This window comes from Melopsittacus undulatus, chromosome 12 (assembly GCF_012275295.1).
Source record: "Melopsittacus undulatus isolate bMelUnd1 chromosome 12, bMelUnd1.mat.Z, whole genome shotgun sequence".
NCBI classification, from domain to species: domain Eukaryota; kingdom Metazoa; phylum Chordata; class Aves; order Psittaciformes; family Psittaculidae; genus Melopsittacus; species Melopsittacus undulatus.
This window is the reverse complement of record NC_047538.1, coordinates 20,178,769-20,199,518: the sequence shown is the minus strand read 5'-3', so window position 1 is coordinate 20,199,518 and position 20,750 is coordinate 20,178,769. Positions and strand designations below refer to the sequence as shown.

The window sequence follows — 20,750 nt, the reverse complement described above, 5'->3', positions numbered from 1 at the left end:
TCTGTACTATTTCTCTTTCCTGTCAGTCTCCTGTCCTGCCGTCGGGTTCATTGCCCAACACACTTCCAGAAGAGAACATCAGTGATGGACTCATTACTTCCTCAGTACCTGCTCCTGTCATTCCTGATGTTGGCACTGACCAGTGTTTGAACATTAAAAGCGAGGGATCTTTCATCCAGCCAGCAGACTACACTCCTGACTCGTCTATCAGCGGGCCACAGACTTTTATGCCAGTGTTTCAGACTCCCCTGCCACTGCTTCAACCTGCAACGCAACAGCACCAGTCCCCGTTGCCTGCAGTGCCTCTGAATTCCAGCTTAAGCTCTTCACCAGCTCCCTTTGCTGCACCAGAAACCCAGAAGTTTGGCCTCTCTGAGTCTACAGTTATCACCCACACAGCTTCTGCAACATTGACCCACAATGCCCCTGCCACCACCTTCAGCCAGAGCCAGAACCTTGTTCTGGCCACGCAGCAGCCGGGTGCAGGAGTGCCTTGTAACATGGCTTTCCAGACTACTGTCGTGCAGGGGCAGCCCTGGCCCCAGCTGCAGTCCCAACTGACATTTGCACTCCTCAAAGCTGTTCCTCTGGCCAGTGCTGGGACAAGGCCCAAACAGTCAAAAAAAATAGTGCCTGCTCCGAAGCCTGAAAATGTGTCCTTATTAAAGAATGCCTTCATCACCCCAGGTGAGAAGCTCTGGTGAGGTGATGTTTCTCTTTGCTGAGTGGGGTTTGCAGGAGGGAGATACCTTCTTGTTTTTCTTGGTTTACATAATAAGTAAAAATACAGCTTCCTGAGGGTGTCCAAGGAACCCCTGAACCCACTGGTGTGTGGCTACACTGTTCAATGGGATGCTCTCAATTTGAAGCTGCAGTTTGGTTGTGAGTGTGACAAGCTGATCTGTAAAAGGGGGTTTCTCCTTGTAAAACTTTGTGCTGAGCTGTACAGGTGCATCAGCACATGGGATGACTTAGAGCTCTGTGCTCCTGCCCCATAAAAACCTTGGGTTTGATGTTTAATGCTGTTCTGATTAACTCTGCCCCTTGGAGCATTCAGCCACATTAGGGTTGGAGAAGGGAGGAAGAGGTAGGGATGGAGAATGGTAGATCTGTCCCTGTCACTGACTCATCTGATTGCCCTGGACAAGTTCTGTGCCTGCTGTGCATCATCTCCCTCTGTAATGCCAGGTACCAGGGCACATCCTTTGGAAATGCTTTGGATGTATACTGATATTGATCTTAGGTGTGTCTGACTCTTCTTTAGATCAAGTACAGCATTAACAAGGGAGCAGCTATTGAAGTAGAGCACAACATTGGTCCAGATGAAAGCATAGGAGTGTGCCTCTCATCTACCATTAGTACTCCCTAGCAGAACTGGAGCGATGAGAATCAGCCCTTCCAGTGGGGTAGGACTCAGAACAGGTAGGGTGAGCTGGAGATCTGTTTCAAGCCATCTACAGGTTTGAGAAGCTGTCAGAAGCACATGATTTTCAGAGTGTGAGTGCCAAACTGATACGTGGGACCTCCACATTGGGTGTGATTTAGAGCCATCAGCACTGCACAAAGCTAAGAATAGCAAATATGAACAGAGGGAGTTGCTTGGTGGTTCCTGTGGGAAGGCTCAGGCTAGAGCAGAACAGGCAGTACTCTTATGCTTGGGGTTATTGCACAGTGGTTTTAGACTTGTGCTGGCTGGGGGCCAAGTGACTTCAGCCACTTGAATTGTGCAACAATAATGCAAGAAAAGCCCTGCCTGGAGCAGTCTTGCTAAATGGGGTTCACTAAGGAGTAACTGTGTGGTTACCCACCAGAAAAAAACCCAGCATCCAAACCAAACAAACAGCCCCTCCCAAATAAAAACCCACTGTTCAGGAGTAGAACCAGACCCACAGATCTAATTCTAGCATCTGCACTGGGTTGGCCCATGATTAATAGTACTGGGGTGTTAATGGCAGTGTTTCTATCTTTAGTACATTATAAAGCAAGAGTCTTGTGTACTTTCAGCAGTCAAGACATACATTTCTCCTAGTAAAGCATTGCAGGCACCTCTCATTTAAAGAAAGCCTTTGCTTCTGGTCTCCTTCACGCTGCCTGGGTTGTTCTTTTTCCAGGGCTTCATCAGTTACTTCTAGGCCAACACAACAAATGGCTTTGTTTTTCATCTAGATTTAAGGTTGTTGCTGTCACTCGTTCCTGGTAGGTGGTGCGTGTTTGGGGATCACAGTGCTCCTAAACTGCTGGGACACCAAGCTCAGAGGTCAAATCCAAGGTTTTATCTAGAGGTTTATTTTTGGAAATAGAATATTTAGTACCTGTAATTGAGGCATTTATACCTGTCATTTGTGTTCAGGACAAACAATCAGCTCAAGACTACAAAGCAGATTGTATTATAACCTGGCTTGTTCAAAAGGGGTGTGTTACATTTACTGTGCTGTGATGCAAGGACTCAGAAATCTGCATGGGTTGTCTCATCAGGTGCAAGACTTCACATGGGAAAGAGCTCCATTCTCACCACTTCAGGATAAAGGGTTGTGGGTTTGAGAGGGAAGTCCACAAAAGATACATGTGTAGGACAGAAACATGGAAAGTGTAAAGGGACATCTAAATATGTGCTGATTGTTAGTTACCCCAGTGGGGAAGTCTGAAATAACAAGTTTGTGTAGCAACATTAATGCACTGGTAGGAGCAGCCTCTTGAGCTCAGCAGAGATGCAGTAAGTCCAGCTGAACAGTAGTGAACAGTGGAAGGGTTGTGATTCCAGCATTGTATGTGGGAATGCTCAGGCAAAGAATGAACTCCCTATATGCCAGTGACAGTGCTCTGCCAGATGTACCCACACAAGGGCTGATACAAGGTTTATGCTGTCCACAGGCCTTTGTAATAAAGGCTATGCAGTTGATTCAAAACACAGTTGTTGGTCCCAGGGACAGTAGGGGAGAGGACATTAGATATCCTGCACTGTTGTTCTGTTCTGCTGTATGTGTCCTTCACTATCCTGATGCTGAACTGCAGAGGGGTATGTTTGCAGTGCCTGAGCTATTGTGACACTTTTCATTCATTGTGACTTTATTAGTACAAAGAAGAGCTGAAGCCAACGCAGGCTATGAATGAAATGAAGTAAGTTTGGTTTAGCATTCTCAAAAAGCATACAGAAGCTGTGTCTTTGCATGGTTCTTCCCTCAGTAACAATACAGGATGGTTAGTCATGTTCTCTCTGAAGTCGAGGTAAGACCAACATCAGTATTAATGCCATGGTAATAACTGCACATTTGCATTGGTTAAATAGAGACCTTCACAGATTTCTGTTAGACTCAAATACTATAGTAGTGGAAAAACTTCAGAGTAAGGATCCTGATTCCTGTTGTGGGGGCAAGCTCCTGTACAGACTGGGTTTGAGAATTCTGGGTAACTTTCTTTGTGGAGACAATTGCTGCTATTCACCATTATCTTTAGCTGTGTAACACTGCAGAACTCCTGGTCCTTTAACCTGTTTGCCGGAATTTTGGTGCTGATTCCCAGTCACAGTTGGTTGTCTTGTGCTCGTGTGTCATGTAAAGCAACTGTAAAACCAGGTAGTTAAAGAAGCTAGCAGAGAGGGGAATGGAATTTAATGTATATATACACAAGGAGGTGTGAAGTATTGAATATGCATCCTTCAGTTGGTTTGTCATTGACCCCTTCTGGGTCAGCAAACATGAGATCCAAGAAGTGATGAGAGGTGAAGATGATCTTGGTTCTGTCAAACCCAACTCTGATAGAGTGAAGACACTTTGCACCTCCCTGATTTACTGCCTACCTCCATAAATTCACCTTGAAAAAGGACATTAGAAGCTTCAGAAATAACTGCTGTGTGTAGAGTCCTTTGTACTAGATTAATGGGATTGAGATGATCAGAAATAGTACCAAATAGGTGCCCACTGATCCATTCCCCTGTCCCGTGACAAGTTACTTCACACAAAATAATCTCCAGTTTTTTGATTTTTTTTCTGTATTTTTTTGTCTCATTAACTATTCTAACTTAATTGTGTTCTTCAGCTGCCTTTCAAGGACAGTCCAGAGCTGTGATTGTAACTCCAGCACCTTTAAAAAGAGAGGGGATTTTGACGCCAGCCACGTCTCAGTCTAATGTTGCAATTGCACCAGCTGGAATTGTCAGAGTAAGGAGAAGAAAAAAACTATGTATTTATTCTCTAGGCCTGTTACTTTCAAGTAGTTAGAGCCATAATGTGCTCAGGAGGGTAACCAGTCCACTAAACCTCACCTTCTATGTGCATATGTGAGATTTATGTGCATATGTGTTTGTGCATTCAGTATTATGTTTGCTTATTTTTAATTTAGCTACTTTATGGGCCTGGAAGCACTATGTAGTCTTCACAGACTCTGTCTCACACAGCAGTAAGATTAAAAAGAGGCATGTATACACAGTACTATGAATGGGGATGGTTTGGGCCTTTTCTTACCTGTGCAGAAGCCAGAGGAAGCCAGGATGCTCACCTTTCCATTTACACACTGGAAGGCATGCCTGGAGTTAGGAGGGTTTCCTAATATGTTGAATGCAGGAAGATGGAAGTAGATTTTAGTATTTTATGTCGATGTGTTGTAATACTGCTTAAAGTTATGAAAGGATACTGGTCTCCTGCCAGAAGTCTGACCTCAGTGCCTGCCAATTCCTTATGTATTAGCCCTTGTTTCATGTCATCAGATTGTTAATCATGTATTAATTTGCTATTTTTAGTGAAAGGCAAGGTAACAAATCTCTCTTTCTCTCTCCCCCTCCTTCTTCTTTCTCTCATCTCTTCTCCTGCTCTGCCCCCACCCTTCCCCTTCCTGCTCTCTTGTTCTTTCTGTTTTCCTCTGTGCTATTTCTGTGCTGTTCCCAGGCTCCCGGGGTGACGGAGTTCCGTAGTAACATTCTGGTTGGTCCAGCACAGCGAGCACCAAGTAGTCAACAAACCCAGTCCACAGTCTCACATCTCTTCTCTCCTAGTGTAGTCCAGGATGTGTTGGTGAAAGGAGAGCAAATCCCTTCCCACAGTAGCAGTTCACAAGTTCCCTCACCTACACCTAGTAAGTTAGAAAGCTGTAAGCGTTCTCTCTCCCCTACACATGTGTGTTTCCATTGAGTAGGCAGGGTGTAAATGGGCCTTGTGCCATAACTAGAGCTTTGGAGGATCTGAGATATAATCCTTGTTAACAGTAGGTAAGTGCAAAGACTCCTGCATACCTGTTAATAGAGTGGTGTCTGGGCTGGTTTTAGAGATATATGCTGGTTTTGCTGGTAAGGGGTTTGTAAGTGTTACAATCATGTCTCAGGCCATTAAAGCCCTCAAATGAAGGAGTCTAGGAGGATGATGGAATTGCAGCCTTTACATTCAACATACCTTTCCTGAAACATGTGTGTGGAGTATTACATACCACTACTGAGATGTATTATCCTTGTGCCATGAACTACTAAGCTTTCCCAGCAATCTTGACATTTTCTAGCATGTGTTTGCTGCATCAGTGAGTATAATTTTGTTACCAGCTGCATTTCAATTCAATTCTGAATAGAAACTTCTCAACAGTTCCATTTGCTACAGAAAGTTGTTTGTGAATGTGACTTGTCTTTCTTCCCTTCTGAAGACCGAGACTGTCAGAATTCAGGCCAAGCTTCCCCCTGCACCTCTGAGCAGAGCCCCAGTCCACAGTCTCCCCAGAACAGCTGCTCAGGAAAACCTGCCACTGACCCTAATATGGCTGCATTTAAGGTGCGTGTCTTCTCCTTTGAGGCGCTTTTCTTCTTTGCCTTTGTAGTTACGTTTTTACCCTGAAGCCTGGACTAGAGAGAAGTTGTGTTTCAGGAACAGTGAAGTGTTTGTGCCTCAGGCGTAGGTTGTGCTGCATCCATGCTGTTCTGCTCAATTTGAAATGTCAGACTTCAGTGATCTACTCTCCTCCGTAGGGTTGTGTCACCAGAGGGCCTGGCCTTAACTGTACCTCTGCAGGTCCTTATGGTCATGACAGCAGTTCCTGCTATGGCTCACAGGAGTGTTATGACAGCTCTCAGTTTACTTGGTCAGAAGCTTGAGGCTTAGTTTTCTAAACCATGGCTTTTTGTCATTGTTCTATTGGGGGTCTTTAGTCTGCAGGGCTCTGGCCATCACTGGAGGGGGAGTTCTTGACCTGCTGAGGTACTTACATGCCTCCAGTGTTGCTATGCAGCTCCACAGAGAAGCAGCTCCACAGACTCCACAAGTTACAGCTGTAAAACACTTTGAGACTTACTGGGGTAAGAACTCAGCAGTCTAGAGGTAGCATCTGGAAGCTGGCTGTACCTCACACACAAGCTGACCTTGTCACAACACTTTCTGTGATGGTAGGAGAAATGCAGGACAATCGGCTGGAACCCTCTCATTCCTTCTCTTGTGAAAGGGAGTGTTACTTAACCATTTTGTGAGTGCCAACCCCTTTTTGGCTTCTCTATATAGCCTATGAGTTGCTGTCAGCTTGATTTACTCCCAGGGCAAAAAGGTTAAGTTTAAACATTGCAACCTGTGATTGCACTCAACTCTAGCTCTGCTGCAGAGAACTACCCCTTGCTGAGCATACTGCGAGTTACTGATTGAAGTTTGTAGTTATTTGCTTGGCATAAATTATCAGTATCTCAGCCTATATAATCAACCTAATCATCAGCATTATCGGTAGTTGCAGCCTGTTCACTGCTAGAATGCAAAGTTGGCAAAAGAGCAAATTAGGACTCGCTGAGGATGGAAGAGTGGCCACTAGATGGAGGAGTGTTCTTAAAAGTAAGGACACTGCAACGAGGTAGGCTTTGTAGCCACATAAACTGACCTGCTTAGCCAGGAATTGCTTTGATTGTGTTCTGTTAGTGACTTCGGTGGGACAAGGAAGAAAACAGTAATGCATGCCAGTCTCCAGATGTATGTTCTTTTGCTCTTCTGCGTTCCTGCTGAGATTAAACTGTTCTGTATTGCTGGGTAACATCGTTTTTCAGTTTGGCAAAGCACAGAGGGCACTGGAAATCTCAGTTCTGCTCTTGAACCTGCATTTTCTGTGGTTTTGGTCAGCCACTTTACTGCTCTATTACATTGTTTTCCTCCAAAATAAAGTGGGGTGAAGGTGAGCTACTGCCAGGAAGTCTGGCGCTGCCAAAAATGCATTCTCAAAGTGCTTTGGTGGAAGCAACTTCTAAGTTTTTAATGCTACAAATGAAAGTGCTAATTCATGGCAAAGCCTTTATCTTTGGGGTAGGCCAGAGTTGTTGATTCTTATCATCTTTTTCATTTTTGTCAGACTGTCCATTACATCCTGTGTATGTATTGGGAGTAAATGTTACAGACTGCTTTAAACTTACAGATTTCAACAAGATCCTAACCAATTGCATGCCTCCAGAACTGGAGTTTGACTTCAGAAAATGAAATTGGTTAGGAGTCCCAAGAATTTTTACTTCAAGAAAGAAAACCTATAGGGTTTGCAATTGGATTTAATACACTGGATGCTTGTTGTAACTTAAATCACTTCAAATAACTTTAATATTTAAGTTATTTAATAAATAACAAATCACTGTTTGCAAATGTGGCTTTGGCAAGACTGAATGCCACAAGTCAACAGATACTACACTGTGAATAGCTGAAACAGTCAAGCAGTAGAACGTTAAAGGAGAGCAGCATAGACTGAGCTGATTTTATTCACGCAGAATCGAAGAATGAAGCACATTTCGGACCAAAAACGAAGGTTTAATATCAAGATTGGTTTCAGTACTCTCAACAGCTTGGTTTCAACTAACTCCAAGTTGGTAAGTGACTTTTGGCACTTAAATGTGAAATATGAGCAAGAGCCATTCTAAAAAGACTTAATAGTAAATTGAATCTCTTCACTGTCAACTGAGAATGCCAGTCAGTCATTGAAGATCCTCAAACTGAGGGACTTGCAAAGGGAAGGGTGATAAATCCATGGCTTACAGTCAAAAGACTATGTGAAAATGCTTCATCTTTTAAACATTGTTCTTCTGATGCAGCTTCAGGTGTTGAGTAAATCTTGTCTGATGAGATGCTACAGCTTTAAAAGCCAACAGGGAAAGAAGAGAAACTGATCTTTGCAATCCTTGCTCTTGGTACTCCAGTAGTGAAGATATTTTTTGTCATGTTTGCAGCTTAAGATGATTTTCCATTTACTGTTAGGTCACCTTTCTTCTGACATACTGGCTTTTTATACCTATTCTGGATGAGTTCTGGTCCCCATAGCTGGACTTGAAAAAGCTACGTTCTAGCCAGTACTGTAAGCTTATTCTGCCTGAACCATGAGCCAGCCAGAAGCCAGGTAGATGCTGCTGATATGATGCTGGGCCTGGCTTAATATACCTCTGCATTTGGGCTGAGGTAGTGTAATACCCACCTATGAGCACAACTCGTTAGCTACATGCTGTTCTAACCACAGCTGAGAGCACAGCAGAGCAACCTTGTGCAGCTGTAACTACTGTTAAAACGTGACAGTGAGCCAAAGGAAGAACAAAAAGCTTCAGTGGTGTTTCTGAACTTCATACACCAGTGAGATCCCTGCCTGCCTGCAGCAGTCAGGAGCCTGGCCTGTTCAGATGACTTGTAAAGTAACCTAGAGGGATTTTCAGTCTGCCTTGAAGCATTTGTCTCTATGCCCCCAGCCTTACAAATATTTTCAGGCCTGGTTTTTGACCCCATTACCCATGCATAGATTTACAGAGAAAAAAATACCCAACTGACTTCTCATTGTCATATGACTTTGTCCAAATTAAGACCCTTTTCTGGCTATACCAGTTAGGTCACTAAAGTGAAGTCAAAATAACTGAAACACGGACTTGACTGCACAACAGATGTCCTTTAAATGCCAGTGCCTCTTGAAAGATGGATAATATGAAAGCAGTATGTTGATTTGTTCACATAATTGTTATGGTTTTGTATAGTTATGCTATAAGTTGTCAGAATTTGGCTTCCTGATTGGAAAGTTAATGACTTTTGAAAACCCAGCTTTACTGCTTATTTTACAGATTATAAAAATGTCTGATTATTCTATTTCTCAAGTACAGATACTTAATTTGTCCCTTCAAACTGAGTGGTATTTTAAAAAGAATCTGTGATACTGTTTCTGTCTCCTTTGGTGATAGCTAAACTGTGTTGCCTTCTGTTAGTAACTTCTGCTTTCCCAAACGAAATAATCTGTATTGTCAACTTGGAACAACGCTTCTAACAGGGCAATGAATCTATCAGCAGATGTAGCCCATCCTTCAGTACTTAAGTAAGAATGGTAAATGTTTTCAAGAGGCTAGGTAATGAAACAAATAATTAAATGACTTCTTCCAACGAAGTAGCAAAACTGTAATTTGTGGAAGAAAACAACCACTGCAACCACATTTCTCTGTCCTAGTGTGCAGACAGGAGCCAGAGAAATGAAGAGTTTAGTATTACCTAAAGTATTCTGCTCCGCCTGTGTCCTTTTGCACACAGTGAAGGGAACTTAAGAAAAGGTGCTGAAGTGCTTTTTGGGGTGTTACAGCAGGTTAGGGGCAAACTCTTCACCTGTCTAGCTTTGTTCCAGAAAGTGAGCTCTATGTTTGTGTTTGGTCTAGATCAGCCATGCAATCATGCTCCAGAAAACAGTAGAATATATCGCTAAACTACAGCAGGAAAGAACACAGATGCAAGAGGAAACCAGGCGCCTTCGGGAAGAAATCGAGGAGCTAAACGCTGCCATCATGTGAGATTTGGGGAGCTTTCTGTAATGAAGCAGAGCAGCTTGAATGTTGCTTTGGCTAACAACAGGGAATGTTTGCCTCAGATGTCATGCCAAACGGCAGATGGGTATTGAACAGAAGTAGGGTTGCTACCAACTGTCAAAGAGCATAGTTGCTGTGGGATGGGCATTGGTAGCAAACCATGTGGATTTTCAGCAAGCTCTGAGAAGGGATGCCCAGCCGTGGCAGCATCTGAAATGACACATCAGGTCAGTTAGAATACTTCTCAGAAGAAGCCAGTGACATGTTTTTGTAAAGCTGTGCTCACTGGGTGATCAAACACTCTTCATGATGGCTTTGCTGCAGTTCTCCTTCCAAATGCAGTCAGTTTTCATAGGAGAATAAGACTGAGTACATAAGACACAGGACTTGGAATCAAGAAGCTTGCCACTGGCTGCACATAACTCTGATAAGTCGCTTCACCTTCCTGGTTGCCTCAGTTTCCTCTGTGGGTTTAAGATAGTTCTGTGCTATTGCAAAGCATGTTGAGAACCCTGGTGGTTTTTCTTCCATCTACAGCAATGTTAGGCTTAGGCATTACATTAGACTTACCAGCAAATCACAACCTTGGGATTTTTGTTTTAAAGTATGATGTCTGTTTGGTTTTATTTCAAATTGATCTGTTTCTGAAGAATCTCTGTAACATTTTCAGCTGTAACATTGCTCAGGAGTAACCCTGTAAATTTTCCTTCGACTCCTAATGTGCCTTTTTCTAATTGGATGCCAAAAACTACTTTGTCCTATGTTATACTTTGTTTTCAGCTTTGTTGCTTGTAATGAGAAGTGTGTAGCAGCTTGAGAAATCGCTTTGCTGTATGAATATAGACAAAGTTGATGGGAAAACAGTATGTATTCCTGGCTGTAACAGTCCCATTCTGGAGGGGGTCATGCACTGGGAAACCACCTTGGTCAGGGATACTGGGGATACACACTTTTCTCTTGCTATGATTTAGTCTGGAAGTGTCCTTTCTGGTGGGGATTCTGACCTCAGAACATCTTTGCAGTTCTTGTCAACAGCAACTCCCTGCTACCGGGGCTCCCGTAACACGGCAAAGGTTTGACCACATGAGGAGGATGTTTGATGAGTATGTGAGAAGCAGGACCTTGCAGAACTGGAAGTTTTGGATTGTATCCTTTTTATATCAACCTGCTGAACTTGAGGTTTGGTACTAACAGAGCCAAGAACACTGGATTTTCATGCTTCAAGCAAAGTTACTTTGATTACATCTGTCCTCGGTTTTCATTCACACCTGTATGTGGATGTGAATCTCTGCCTTATTGACTGTCATGAGGCAGAACTTGCTCATTTTAAAGCATGGGAGGTAACTTGAGAGTAGAATGCAGTACAAAGGCAGAGTTTTCTTGGTGGGTTTTTATAGTGCAAGCAGTGTTGGACTGCTACTGTAACTGTAGTTCTTGTCTCTTGGAAGAACTGAACAGAGAATAACAAAGATTTTGGAGAAAAAGCTATTACAAACAGTTACTGAAGCTTGTGCAATGGCAGTTGTAAAAACTTGTACATTCCTTTCTCCCTCCCCCTCTTCTTTTTGATTTTCTTTCAGTTTTCTGTTTGCCTTTTGTTACAACAGGGAATCAACTTAGTTTCTCTTTGCTTCTCCAGTACTGTTGGCAGATGTGCTTGTAGGCAGATGATAATAGAGGAGGTAGAAAGATACAACCTGAAAGAAGCAAGATTAATCTGTGCTCTACAGACTGAACTAGTTTGGATCAAACATTATGAGCTTGGATCAGTTCAGGGCTATTAGTAATTAGCAATGATCATTACTGTTAACCTTTGCTTTTCCCATTAAACTTCATTTGTTCATGTGGCTATTTGCACTTCAGATTTTCTGTGTCCTGTGCTGGTTATTTCTAACCCCCTGGATAACATGAGTATATCTGAGCATGCTTGTGCATACATGAAATAGTGTTTTTAATCCTTTCATATATGAAAATGCTTTCTTTGGTGTTCCCTGGTTTATGTTGGCCCTAGAAAGATACTTCTCTTTTTAGCATTGTTTTAGGAAAGATTTCTTAGCAAGTTCTCAGGCAAACTCTGATAACTTGAGGCTGGTGCAGCTGTTGAACCTCTGGATTCTACAGCACTATTAATTTTATAACAATTCCAACTAAATGACAAAACCAGAGGTTTTTAAATAACCAGTTTGATCGATGTTCTAAAGACAATCCTGAGCATCTTTGTTGATGGGATGGTGTGTTCATTTTATGCTGCTCCAAGATGTTAATTGCCTCCAGAATTTGGAAGTGAGACACTTCTAGAAAGTGGCAGAGGTTTTCAGGGATGAAGATGCAGCTCTGGAGAGCTGTGTTTTGTCATATTTGAGCAAAGAAAAAGGTGTTTGTGGTTGGTGAAAGAAGAGGTCGATAGGCTAAGTAATGTTCCCAAACTTCTCTTTACAAGTCAGGATATAACTGTGACCCAACAGTTGTTCTAACAGCTGGATTGAATCCTTAGTGAAGGGCAGTAATAACTGGCAAGGTCCAGGGGTGAGTGTTAATAATAAAAAAGCTCTTCCTTGTAAAACTGTAAAAGCCTGTAAAAACTGTAAAAGAGAGAAGAGCAATTTCATTACAAATATGAAAATGCCATAGTTTCTGTTGCATATAAGAGGGAAATGAGTAATCTGGTTTCTCTTGGGCAACCAGAGATAAGCCAAGAATAGAATACTCTTGAATATTAGAATATCCATTGAGTAATACCCATGTTGTTCTTCCAGTCACTGTCAAAGTGTATAAGGGCATGTAAATCCCCTCAAGTGTTATTAGACCTGTCTTGATTGTCAGCCACAGTGAGATAGGGATGCATGACAATGCTGAGTGAGATTGGTTTGGACCGCATTCTTACTTGCTGCTGACATCCAGAGTAACATGATAAAACCACAGATTCTGAGCCTTCACATGAGTTTTATCATCCAGCCAGCTTCTGAAATAAATACACCTTGAATCTCCTTGCTGTATTATTGTGATAGAGGAAGCTGGTTTGAGTTCAGATATTCCAGGAAAGCTCATCTGAAAGCCTTGGAGCTGGGGCAGCTGAGGCTTGTGGCGGTGCTCTGTACGTCCTAATACACGATAGGCAAAAAATCCTATCTGCTCCTTTTCTGCCAGGAAGGTTATTGCCAATTCCAGCCCATCCTTCCAAGCTGTGACAACAGAGAGCCAAAATGAAAGCCTGACAGTCCTCAGCTTGCTACTGTTCTGGTCTGTATTGAACTGAGGGTCATTTTTTTCCTTTGTCTTAATGTTAAAGATGTAAAACAGACTCTTTGAAATGTTGCAATGCCTCTAGGAGTTGCAGTCTGTTTAGAAGTCCATTGTTTTCTGTGCAGAAAACAGGGAAAGGCTGTAGTAGCCTTTCCCATAGAATGTTTTGAACTCCTCCTTTGTTGTCTCCCTTAACATTTGATGATTTGCAGTTCAGCATTATTATTAAGCCATTGTTTGAGTCCTTCAATGGGATGGTTTCCTCTACAAGCTTTAAGGATCTGAATCAAACTGCAATGGCCTGGGTGGATCAGCACTGTTCTCTTCCTGTTCTAAGGCCAAGTAAGTAAAGTTCTCTCCAGCAGTTATTCTAGATCATTGAAAGTGAGACCATATAGAACACTATTTCTTGAAAGCCAGGGGATGACAAAGAAATCACATGATGCTAAATGTAACTTCCAGTTCCTTTCTCTTAGCAGAAAAATATGAACCTCTTTTGACTGTGAAGACACTTGGTTGCATGATTAACACTGAACAGAAAGAAACCAAACAACAAATGTTGATACCAGAATTTAAACAGTCTCAAGCTGCATTTAAATTTCAGATGCTCCACTCTAGTTGGAGTGAGTTTGGCAGTGTGATTTATCTCATTCTGAAGGAAGACTAGAGATTCTTATTCAGCTTTGGGATGACCTTCTGTCTGGGCATGATTGCTTGGTCCTTTCCCTCTTGCAATTCAGCAAGTATTTACATTTACAGCTGTAATTCCCAGAAGGTGCCCTCTTTTGTAGAAGGAATAGTTTACAACCCAATAATGGGTGGTTTAAAGCACTACATCTGCACAGTTCTTACACATCTGTTTATTGCTGTCACTGTGTGTGGAGTTGTGCATGTTTTGCAGAGGTATTTCCAAAGTTGTGGCTAACAGCCTTGCAGTACCTGCACACTGTCCTGCGTGGATCTGTTTGCAGTCAGACTAACAGCTTTTCTTGATGCTTTTCTGACTTTGTTTTACAGTGGTGCTGAACACCCTCCGGCATCTGAGTACAACCACCTCAGTTCTGTCGGACCCATCGCGCCTGCCAGAGCAAGCTGCTGAGGCAGTGAACAAGATGAACAAAACAGCTGGTGAAACCTAACAACCAAAGACAATGAGTTGCTTGTACAAGGGGTGGGGAACCTGCCAGTCCAGCAGCCTGGTGAGGCTCCTTTCAGTTGATGCACTTTAGAAAGAATTCTCTCCATCACACGAGATGTTGTTCAGGGCATCTGGCTCTGCCTTCAGAATATGTGGAACTCTGAGGCAATGTTGTCATAACGTTTTGATTCTTCTTCAGTGCTGTGCTGTACTCCGTTAAGTAAGAAAACACCAAGCTCAGGTAAATTTAGCAGGTTTGAGTCCTGCAGGCAGCAATATATCTCCATCAATGCAGCATGCATCTATATGCAACAAACACACTTCTATGAAAAAGCTTTGAGTACCAAGTTCTTTGAAGTGTCAGTCTTGTACACCAAGGGATGTTCTCCTGAAGGAGAAAAACACTTCCAATTTCATCACACAAAATGTGCTTTTTATTTTGTTTTCTGGTATTCAGTTCCATTTGTTTTACTTGAATAGTGAGAATTGTTAAACAGGATCATCTTTAAAACCAAAGGAGAAGACAAATCCGTCAATGATGTCAACTTGTGGCAAAAATACTAGCATTAAAATCTCAGGCTCTGTTTTCTGTATCCTTGTTTTCATGCATATCATGTATCATTGCATATGATCAGTTTCAAGACATGCTTTATTTTCTAGTAAATAAAGTAGCTGATTTTTATTCTTTTTCTGATACAGCCATTGCAAGTGAGTCAGTAGCAGGCTGTGCAGGAAGGGCAAGAAAGCAGTTTTAAATGGCATAGATTCTGCAATTAGGATGTATGGATTTCATACCCATTTACTCTGTGAGCTGTTTTCTTTGCACTCTGCAGAGTTCAGCTGCCTTCCTCATAATATGTGCACATGTGAAACACATCCATAAATAAATGTAGTAGTGCTTCAGAGACAAGAATTGAGGTTGTAATGTGAAGAAATTGGCTTTTTTGCTATCTTAGAAACTGTATCAAAGCACATGGACTTGTAGGCAGTTCTTTGCTTCTTTCTTGGTTGGTCTTTTTGCCTTCTACCTGAAAAGCCTGAAGGACTTAGCTATATTTGGTCTGTGTGGGGAGGTTATGTTCAACATGAATGACAAAACATATAAAAATGTTTAAAACCCAAAACAGTGCATAACATTTTTCTGTGACAGTCTCAGCAAGCACTGTGCTCTGCTGCAGGTAAACTTAAGTCTTCTTACAGCAGTCTGTGTCTATCCTGAGACAGCACTGGGATATTCATTCCAGCTGATGGTTCATAGTCTGGAGTGATCCTAAGACCCTTGTAATTCCACTCATTACTTGATGCTGATTCTTAAGAGCTATGCAAACTATGGGTAATGTCTCCCTTGTACCTCCTGTGGGTGGTTTTCTCCCAGTTTCAAAAGCAGGCTGCCTGGATGCGATTAGTGGCTGGCACAGTGCTAAAATGAGGAGCAGCTGAAACACTGGGGCATTGCACAGTGCTGAAATATAGGTTCTCCTTTGGGGAATGTAGTTTTTCTCAGCACTGGGTGGGCCAAAGTTTAAAACAAAGCAATAGGCCTGGGGAGTGGGATGAAACAGTGGGAGTATTTTTCTTCCTTGTTCTGAGATCTTGCAGCTAATGGCTTTCATTGCAGAGTTCACTTGTGTGTGAGCAGGATTGTAGCAAGAGGAAAGCATGAAAGGTTACCCCTTCTCCTTGAGCAAGAGGTACTGTGAGTTGAGGACTTGGGCACTGTTGGTGGAGAAAGGAGCTGAAGAAGACAAACCAGCATGATCTGAATATCAACGTGCCTTTCTTTTGCTCTGCAGACAAATGAAAGATGCTTTGTTGGTTTGGTTTTTTAACGATAGATCTAACATAATCATTTGAAGTTCGTGGCACATGTGAAAACCTGTGTCCTAGTCACAGAACCAACAGAAGTCCAGGTCTCAGTAAGGAATGGTTTGTGGGAATAGTGTGTAAAGGGTTGTCATAGTAATTAAATAGCAAGCAGATTTTCTGGGGCATCCATATCAAAGTCTTTCATACACAATGCTGTAATCAAGCAATACTCTTTGGGATGCATCTGGATAAAAATTGTTGACTTAAGTGTAGGTTCTTTTTTAATTCAGTGCTTTAAATCCTCCCATTTTTATCATTGATTGTGAGCTTGGCTCTGAGGAAGTCATTTAACACTATGATTAGCTGGGGAGTTTTTTCTTTGCTGGCCTGTCTCATTGAGATGCAGAGATAGCTGCATGTGGATTTGCATGTTAAAAGTACTTATCCGGTCTTCTAGAAAGAAATCAGTAGGCAAATTGTCCAGGAACAGACTCATTTGTGTTTTTGCTGTACTTTTCAGATGAACAAATCCTCTCATGCCTCCCCTACAGTGTGGTGTCCTGCTTGTCAGGCAGTGATTGTGCTAGATTTCTACCATTCCTGGTATCAATGACATCAAGAGTTTTGTCTCAACAAGCAAAGTGCACTGCAAGCACACTTCAAAGCCCAGGGAAGTCTGATGACTACTAAGCTTAAATCTCAACATCTCCAGTCTCATTGAATGGATTGGAAGTTGAAAGGGAAGGGGTAGTGTGACTGAACTGCTAAAGATTTTGCTCATTCACAGGTTTTAGCTGGATGTGGATGGAAAAACTATCATGCTCGTTGCAGCATGACCTGGTTACAATTGGAGGTAAAACGCTTATTTTAATAACTGGTAGAGAAACAAACTCATGGCACTATTAAAGGTCTGCAAATCTTAACACAGTAAAGAGAAAAACATTAAATCAAAGATTGCTTACTTAGGCAAGAATGTAGGAGGGAAGGAAGGAAAAGTGGAAAGATACTTTCCACGTAGTGCAGTTACCAGAAATGATGTGTCTGCTCTTTGAAGCAGCAAGTCAATGTATTTTTTCTCACTCTGTTATTGCAAATCAGAATTCTTTTCTTCTATCAGCCTTGTGAGGGGTATGATTTCACTTCATTTGGAGACACAGGAGGAGGAAAAAAGCTGGTTTATGTCTCACATCTGCACAGTGAAACTGCTGAGAATCGGTATGAAAAGCGATTGACCACGTATGTATTCATTTCTGCACAGTTTCCACTTTGGTTTATATTTGAGGTCCTCTGTCTTACCCTATGAGGAGTCTAAATGCATCTGTCTAAAAAAAAAAGAATGTTTGGTAACATTTTGTCCCTTAATTTAAAGTCTGATTTCCTCAGTGTCACCAAAGTACACTTAAGCAAGCAAAACACACAGTGCCTATAGTCTATACAGAATTAGAGATGATGCACATCCATCTTCAGTGAATTGGTGCTAAACTGATTGTAAAGAATTCCCACACAATTGAATACAAATCATATTCAGTCAAAGCTGGCACATTTCACTCAAAGGAATGGCTAGATAAAGCAGTGATGGCCTGTGATATGCACAAAGTCAAGCTGGGGTTGTCTCGTGGTTCCTTCTGACCTTGAATTCCATCAGTATTTAGGTGGCTCTCACCACAAACACAGGTTCTGAAGAACTTGTGCATTATCTGGTATACTTACTAGGTTTGTATGATGCTCCCTGTTAACAGGAGGAGTAAGTACTGAAAGTCTAGGAGCAAACTAGAATTGAAGGAATTAATGAGTAGTAGGAACAGATGCAACTGCAAATGTCATCTTGATTGTCTGATCTCTGCACAAAACCAAAGGATTCTTGATTAATACCATTTGACCTGATTGACATGTTCTTCCATGCTTTCCTAGACCCTTTGGGAAGTCTTCCTTGAAGGGAAGCTTACTAGGATGTTTCCATCTGTGCCTTAGATCTTGGCATCATGTATGTATTTGATTTATCTTAAGTCGTACATTTGTTCCCTTATTACAATGCTATGTGGAAAATCCAGTGAACTGACGCAGTGGGGCTTCACTGGGATTTAAGAGGATTTTTATCTGCATGGCAATTACTGTGTCCCTCTGACACTGAGGTTGAGGAAAATAGTGTGTATGCGTGGAAGAAATTGCCTCTTTCCTGCTGACTTCACTGTCCTCCTGCATACACAAGCACATCTGCACACGTGTGCATATTGTCATAGCAGGAGTTTGACAGATACCAGTAAATATGCAAATGCCTCAATTTCTAAATCTGAAACGGCTTGAGAAGACAAATTGCATTGAAAAATAGCATCCCTTTTTATCTTCCGGGGTTTTTACATTCCCTTGAGTGTGTGTGTGCACATGCGTATGCACATATTGTGGAGGTTGTGTTTGCTTCTGAAGTGCAAAACTCCTGAAGAGCAGTTTGAGAGCAGGAGGGAGAAGCTCACTGCAGAAACATTCAGTAAGCTCCTGCTTTTGCAGCACAAAGTGTTTGAAAGCTGTTACACTTTACATGTTTCTGGGGTGGATAGTTCTTGCCTTGATGTTGCCGACTAGAAGATAGAATGGGTTGTTGACTATTTTGACCTTTTTCTTTCTTTCTTTTTTGGTTCCTTTCCACATTTATTGCATGGGAAAACACCCAAATGCTGATATGTGGTTTAGGGATTCAGTCATATCAGTCTTGGAAGGTGATGGACAACTGTTGATGACTTTTAGGTTTTTATGTTAGGTGACACAATAGTTTTCCTATTACTCCTCAATTTATACACTTGAGTTTCAGAGAAAATAATTTGTTATGGGGTTTTTAGTTTTATAGGGCTCCACTGTTGTTCCCACAACATCAGTTTAAGGCTTCAGGTTTCTTTTTGTTTCATTCTTGGTCGGATTTCTGTGTTAGAGCAGAAGTGGTAGTACTGAATTGTAGCTTGGTCTGTTAAAACTTGATTCCGTTACAAAGAAACACATCTTAGCTAATAGAACGACTGAACTGCTTTTATATCTGAACTTTGGCATCATGAGTAAAGGTTTTGAATCAAAAGTTATCAATGTTAGGAGCAAGCCTTTAAATTAACAATACAGTGAATAAATTGCTCTTTTTCTTCTTCTAACCTTGTGTTTAAATGTGTTTTAAGTGAATGGACTTCATTCTTGTTTAAGAAAAAACAAAAAAGGGAAAAAAAGAGCTTGGAGGTATGAGGACTTCAGGTTGTGCTCTTGCTTTGCCTAGGTTTCCTGTTCTGTTGCATGACACAACTTCTGTTGTGCTGTTGATATGTAGCACTTTTCAGTAGGTCTGTCAAATTGTGCAATGCATTTTTTTATATTTGCAACCAAAACAATAAAGGTTATTTTTTGGAAGAACCTGGGTTCAATGCCTTTATTTTCTACCTGGATGTGGCGAAATGGTAAGTGGAATTGTTCCTGGACCAGGATCAGCACTTGCCATCCTCTTTGCCAAGTCTGAAAGGTGACAAGGACTTGTTTCCGTATTAGCAATGCTGAAGTTGTCCCTTTGATCTGTGTTTGGCTTTCCTACTGCAAGGCTTATATCCTCTGCTGGGCTTCTGAAGTTTGGACTCCTTTTAAGACTTAGAGACTGGGAATGGACAGTTGAGCTAAAGCACCATCTCCACAAGTCCAGGTGTCTGCAGAGTGTACTTGTTTCTTCACCCTGTGAAGATTAACCGGTGAGCTGCTCTTTCACGTTCTGCATAGATTTCCAAATGTCCTGATGTTCTGATGTGTTCCTGAAGTTGTCAGACTCATGTTGCTAGTAATGTTAAGCATAACAGTGAGAGCAAGCCCTTTTGACAAAACCAAGCAGACAAACATCTATTTCTTTCTGCCCCTAACAAGTTAGTAATTCAAACCCCTGGTATAAAACTTGTAAGCCTTTAGGGGCTGCACTAATGCCCTGAGCTCTGATGGTCTTACTTGCTTGCAGCCTTGGACTCTTGGCTGACATATTCCCTGGCCAGTGGACTCCACAGAGCAGCACTGAGACGGTTAACATGCCATTTCCATGTAACAAATGTCAGTGTTAGGCATTGAGCTGCTTAAATCCATTTAAAAGCTAAAACAACATTTCATCTTTGCTGTTACTGACTGACTCTTGGTTTTCCCTGTTAGGACGCTTCAGTTGTCCCCTCATTGATGTATTGGATTTTCTTGCCCAGTGGAAGCAGCATTGGGTGACTGAGGCTGTAGCTGAAGTGAAAGGTAACAGATGAGTGAAAAGAGGGATATCATTTCAAAATCATTCCCCAACAGTTGATGCTGATTAATCTCATCCTTGCGATTGGTGGTTTTGACTTCATACAGTGCACAAGAGCTTTTGATGAGTCAGGCCTGTGGTTCCAGGGGAAGGTAGAGCAGTGTTCAAACTCTGTTAATTTTTCACATATCTCAGCTTGATCTCACATAAAGCATTTGGTAGGGGAAGGCAGAGAATAACAGTGCTACTTAAACAGCAGTAAACCAACGTCTCAGCCTGATTTCACTCTCAGCCAAGCATTACAAACGCCAGTGATACTGCAGTGATGCTATCAAACCTCACTGGGAGGAAGCTGTGGCTGAAGAGCACTGTTTCTTTACTACTGATTTTGTGGTGATTTCAGTGTGGCTGGTATGTGCCAAAAGACAGTTACTGAAATGGCTTATTTTTGTGGCTGATTCTGCGAATCCTTAAACACTGATAAAAGTGGATCTACACTTGTTCTGTGGAAATTATGCCAAATAGAATCACTGTTGTAAAGGAATTGGCCCTTCAATGGGCAAATAGCTCAGGGA

The 20,750-nt window shown here is 41.9% G+C and overlaps 1 protein-coding gene across 1 annotated transcript in view; it reads left to right on the top strand.

Moving 5' to 3' along the window:
* Positions 1-19,322, top strand: part of MLXIP (MLX interacting protein) — a 49,561-nt gene extending 30,239 nt beyond the window's left edge. The window contains exons 9-17 of the mRNA XM_034068397.1: positions 27-687; positions 4,036-4,157; positions 4,881-5,067; positions 5,623-5,747; positions 7,697-7,795; positions 9,602-9,729; positions 10,771-10,894; positions 13,204-13,333; positions 14,009-19,322. Of these exons, the coding sequence (XP_033924288.1) occupies positions 27-687; positions 4,036-4,157; positions 4,881-5,067; positions 5,623-5,747; positions 7,697-7,795; positions 9,602-9,729; positions 10,771-10,894; positions 13,204-13,333; positions 14,009-14,130 (1,698 nt within the window). The 3' untranslated portion in view covers positions 14,131-19,322. The remainder of the gene's footprint in view (positions 1-26; positions 688-4,035; positions 4,158-4,880; positions 5,068-5,622; positions 5,748-7,696; positions 7,796-9,601; positions 9,730-10,770; positions 10,895-13,203; positions 13,334-14,008) is intronic.
* The last annotated feature ends 1,428 nt before the right edge of the window (positions 19,323-20,750 follow it).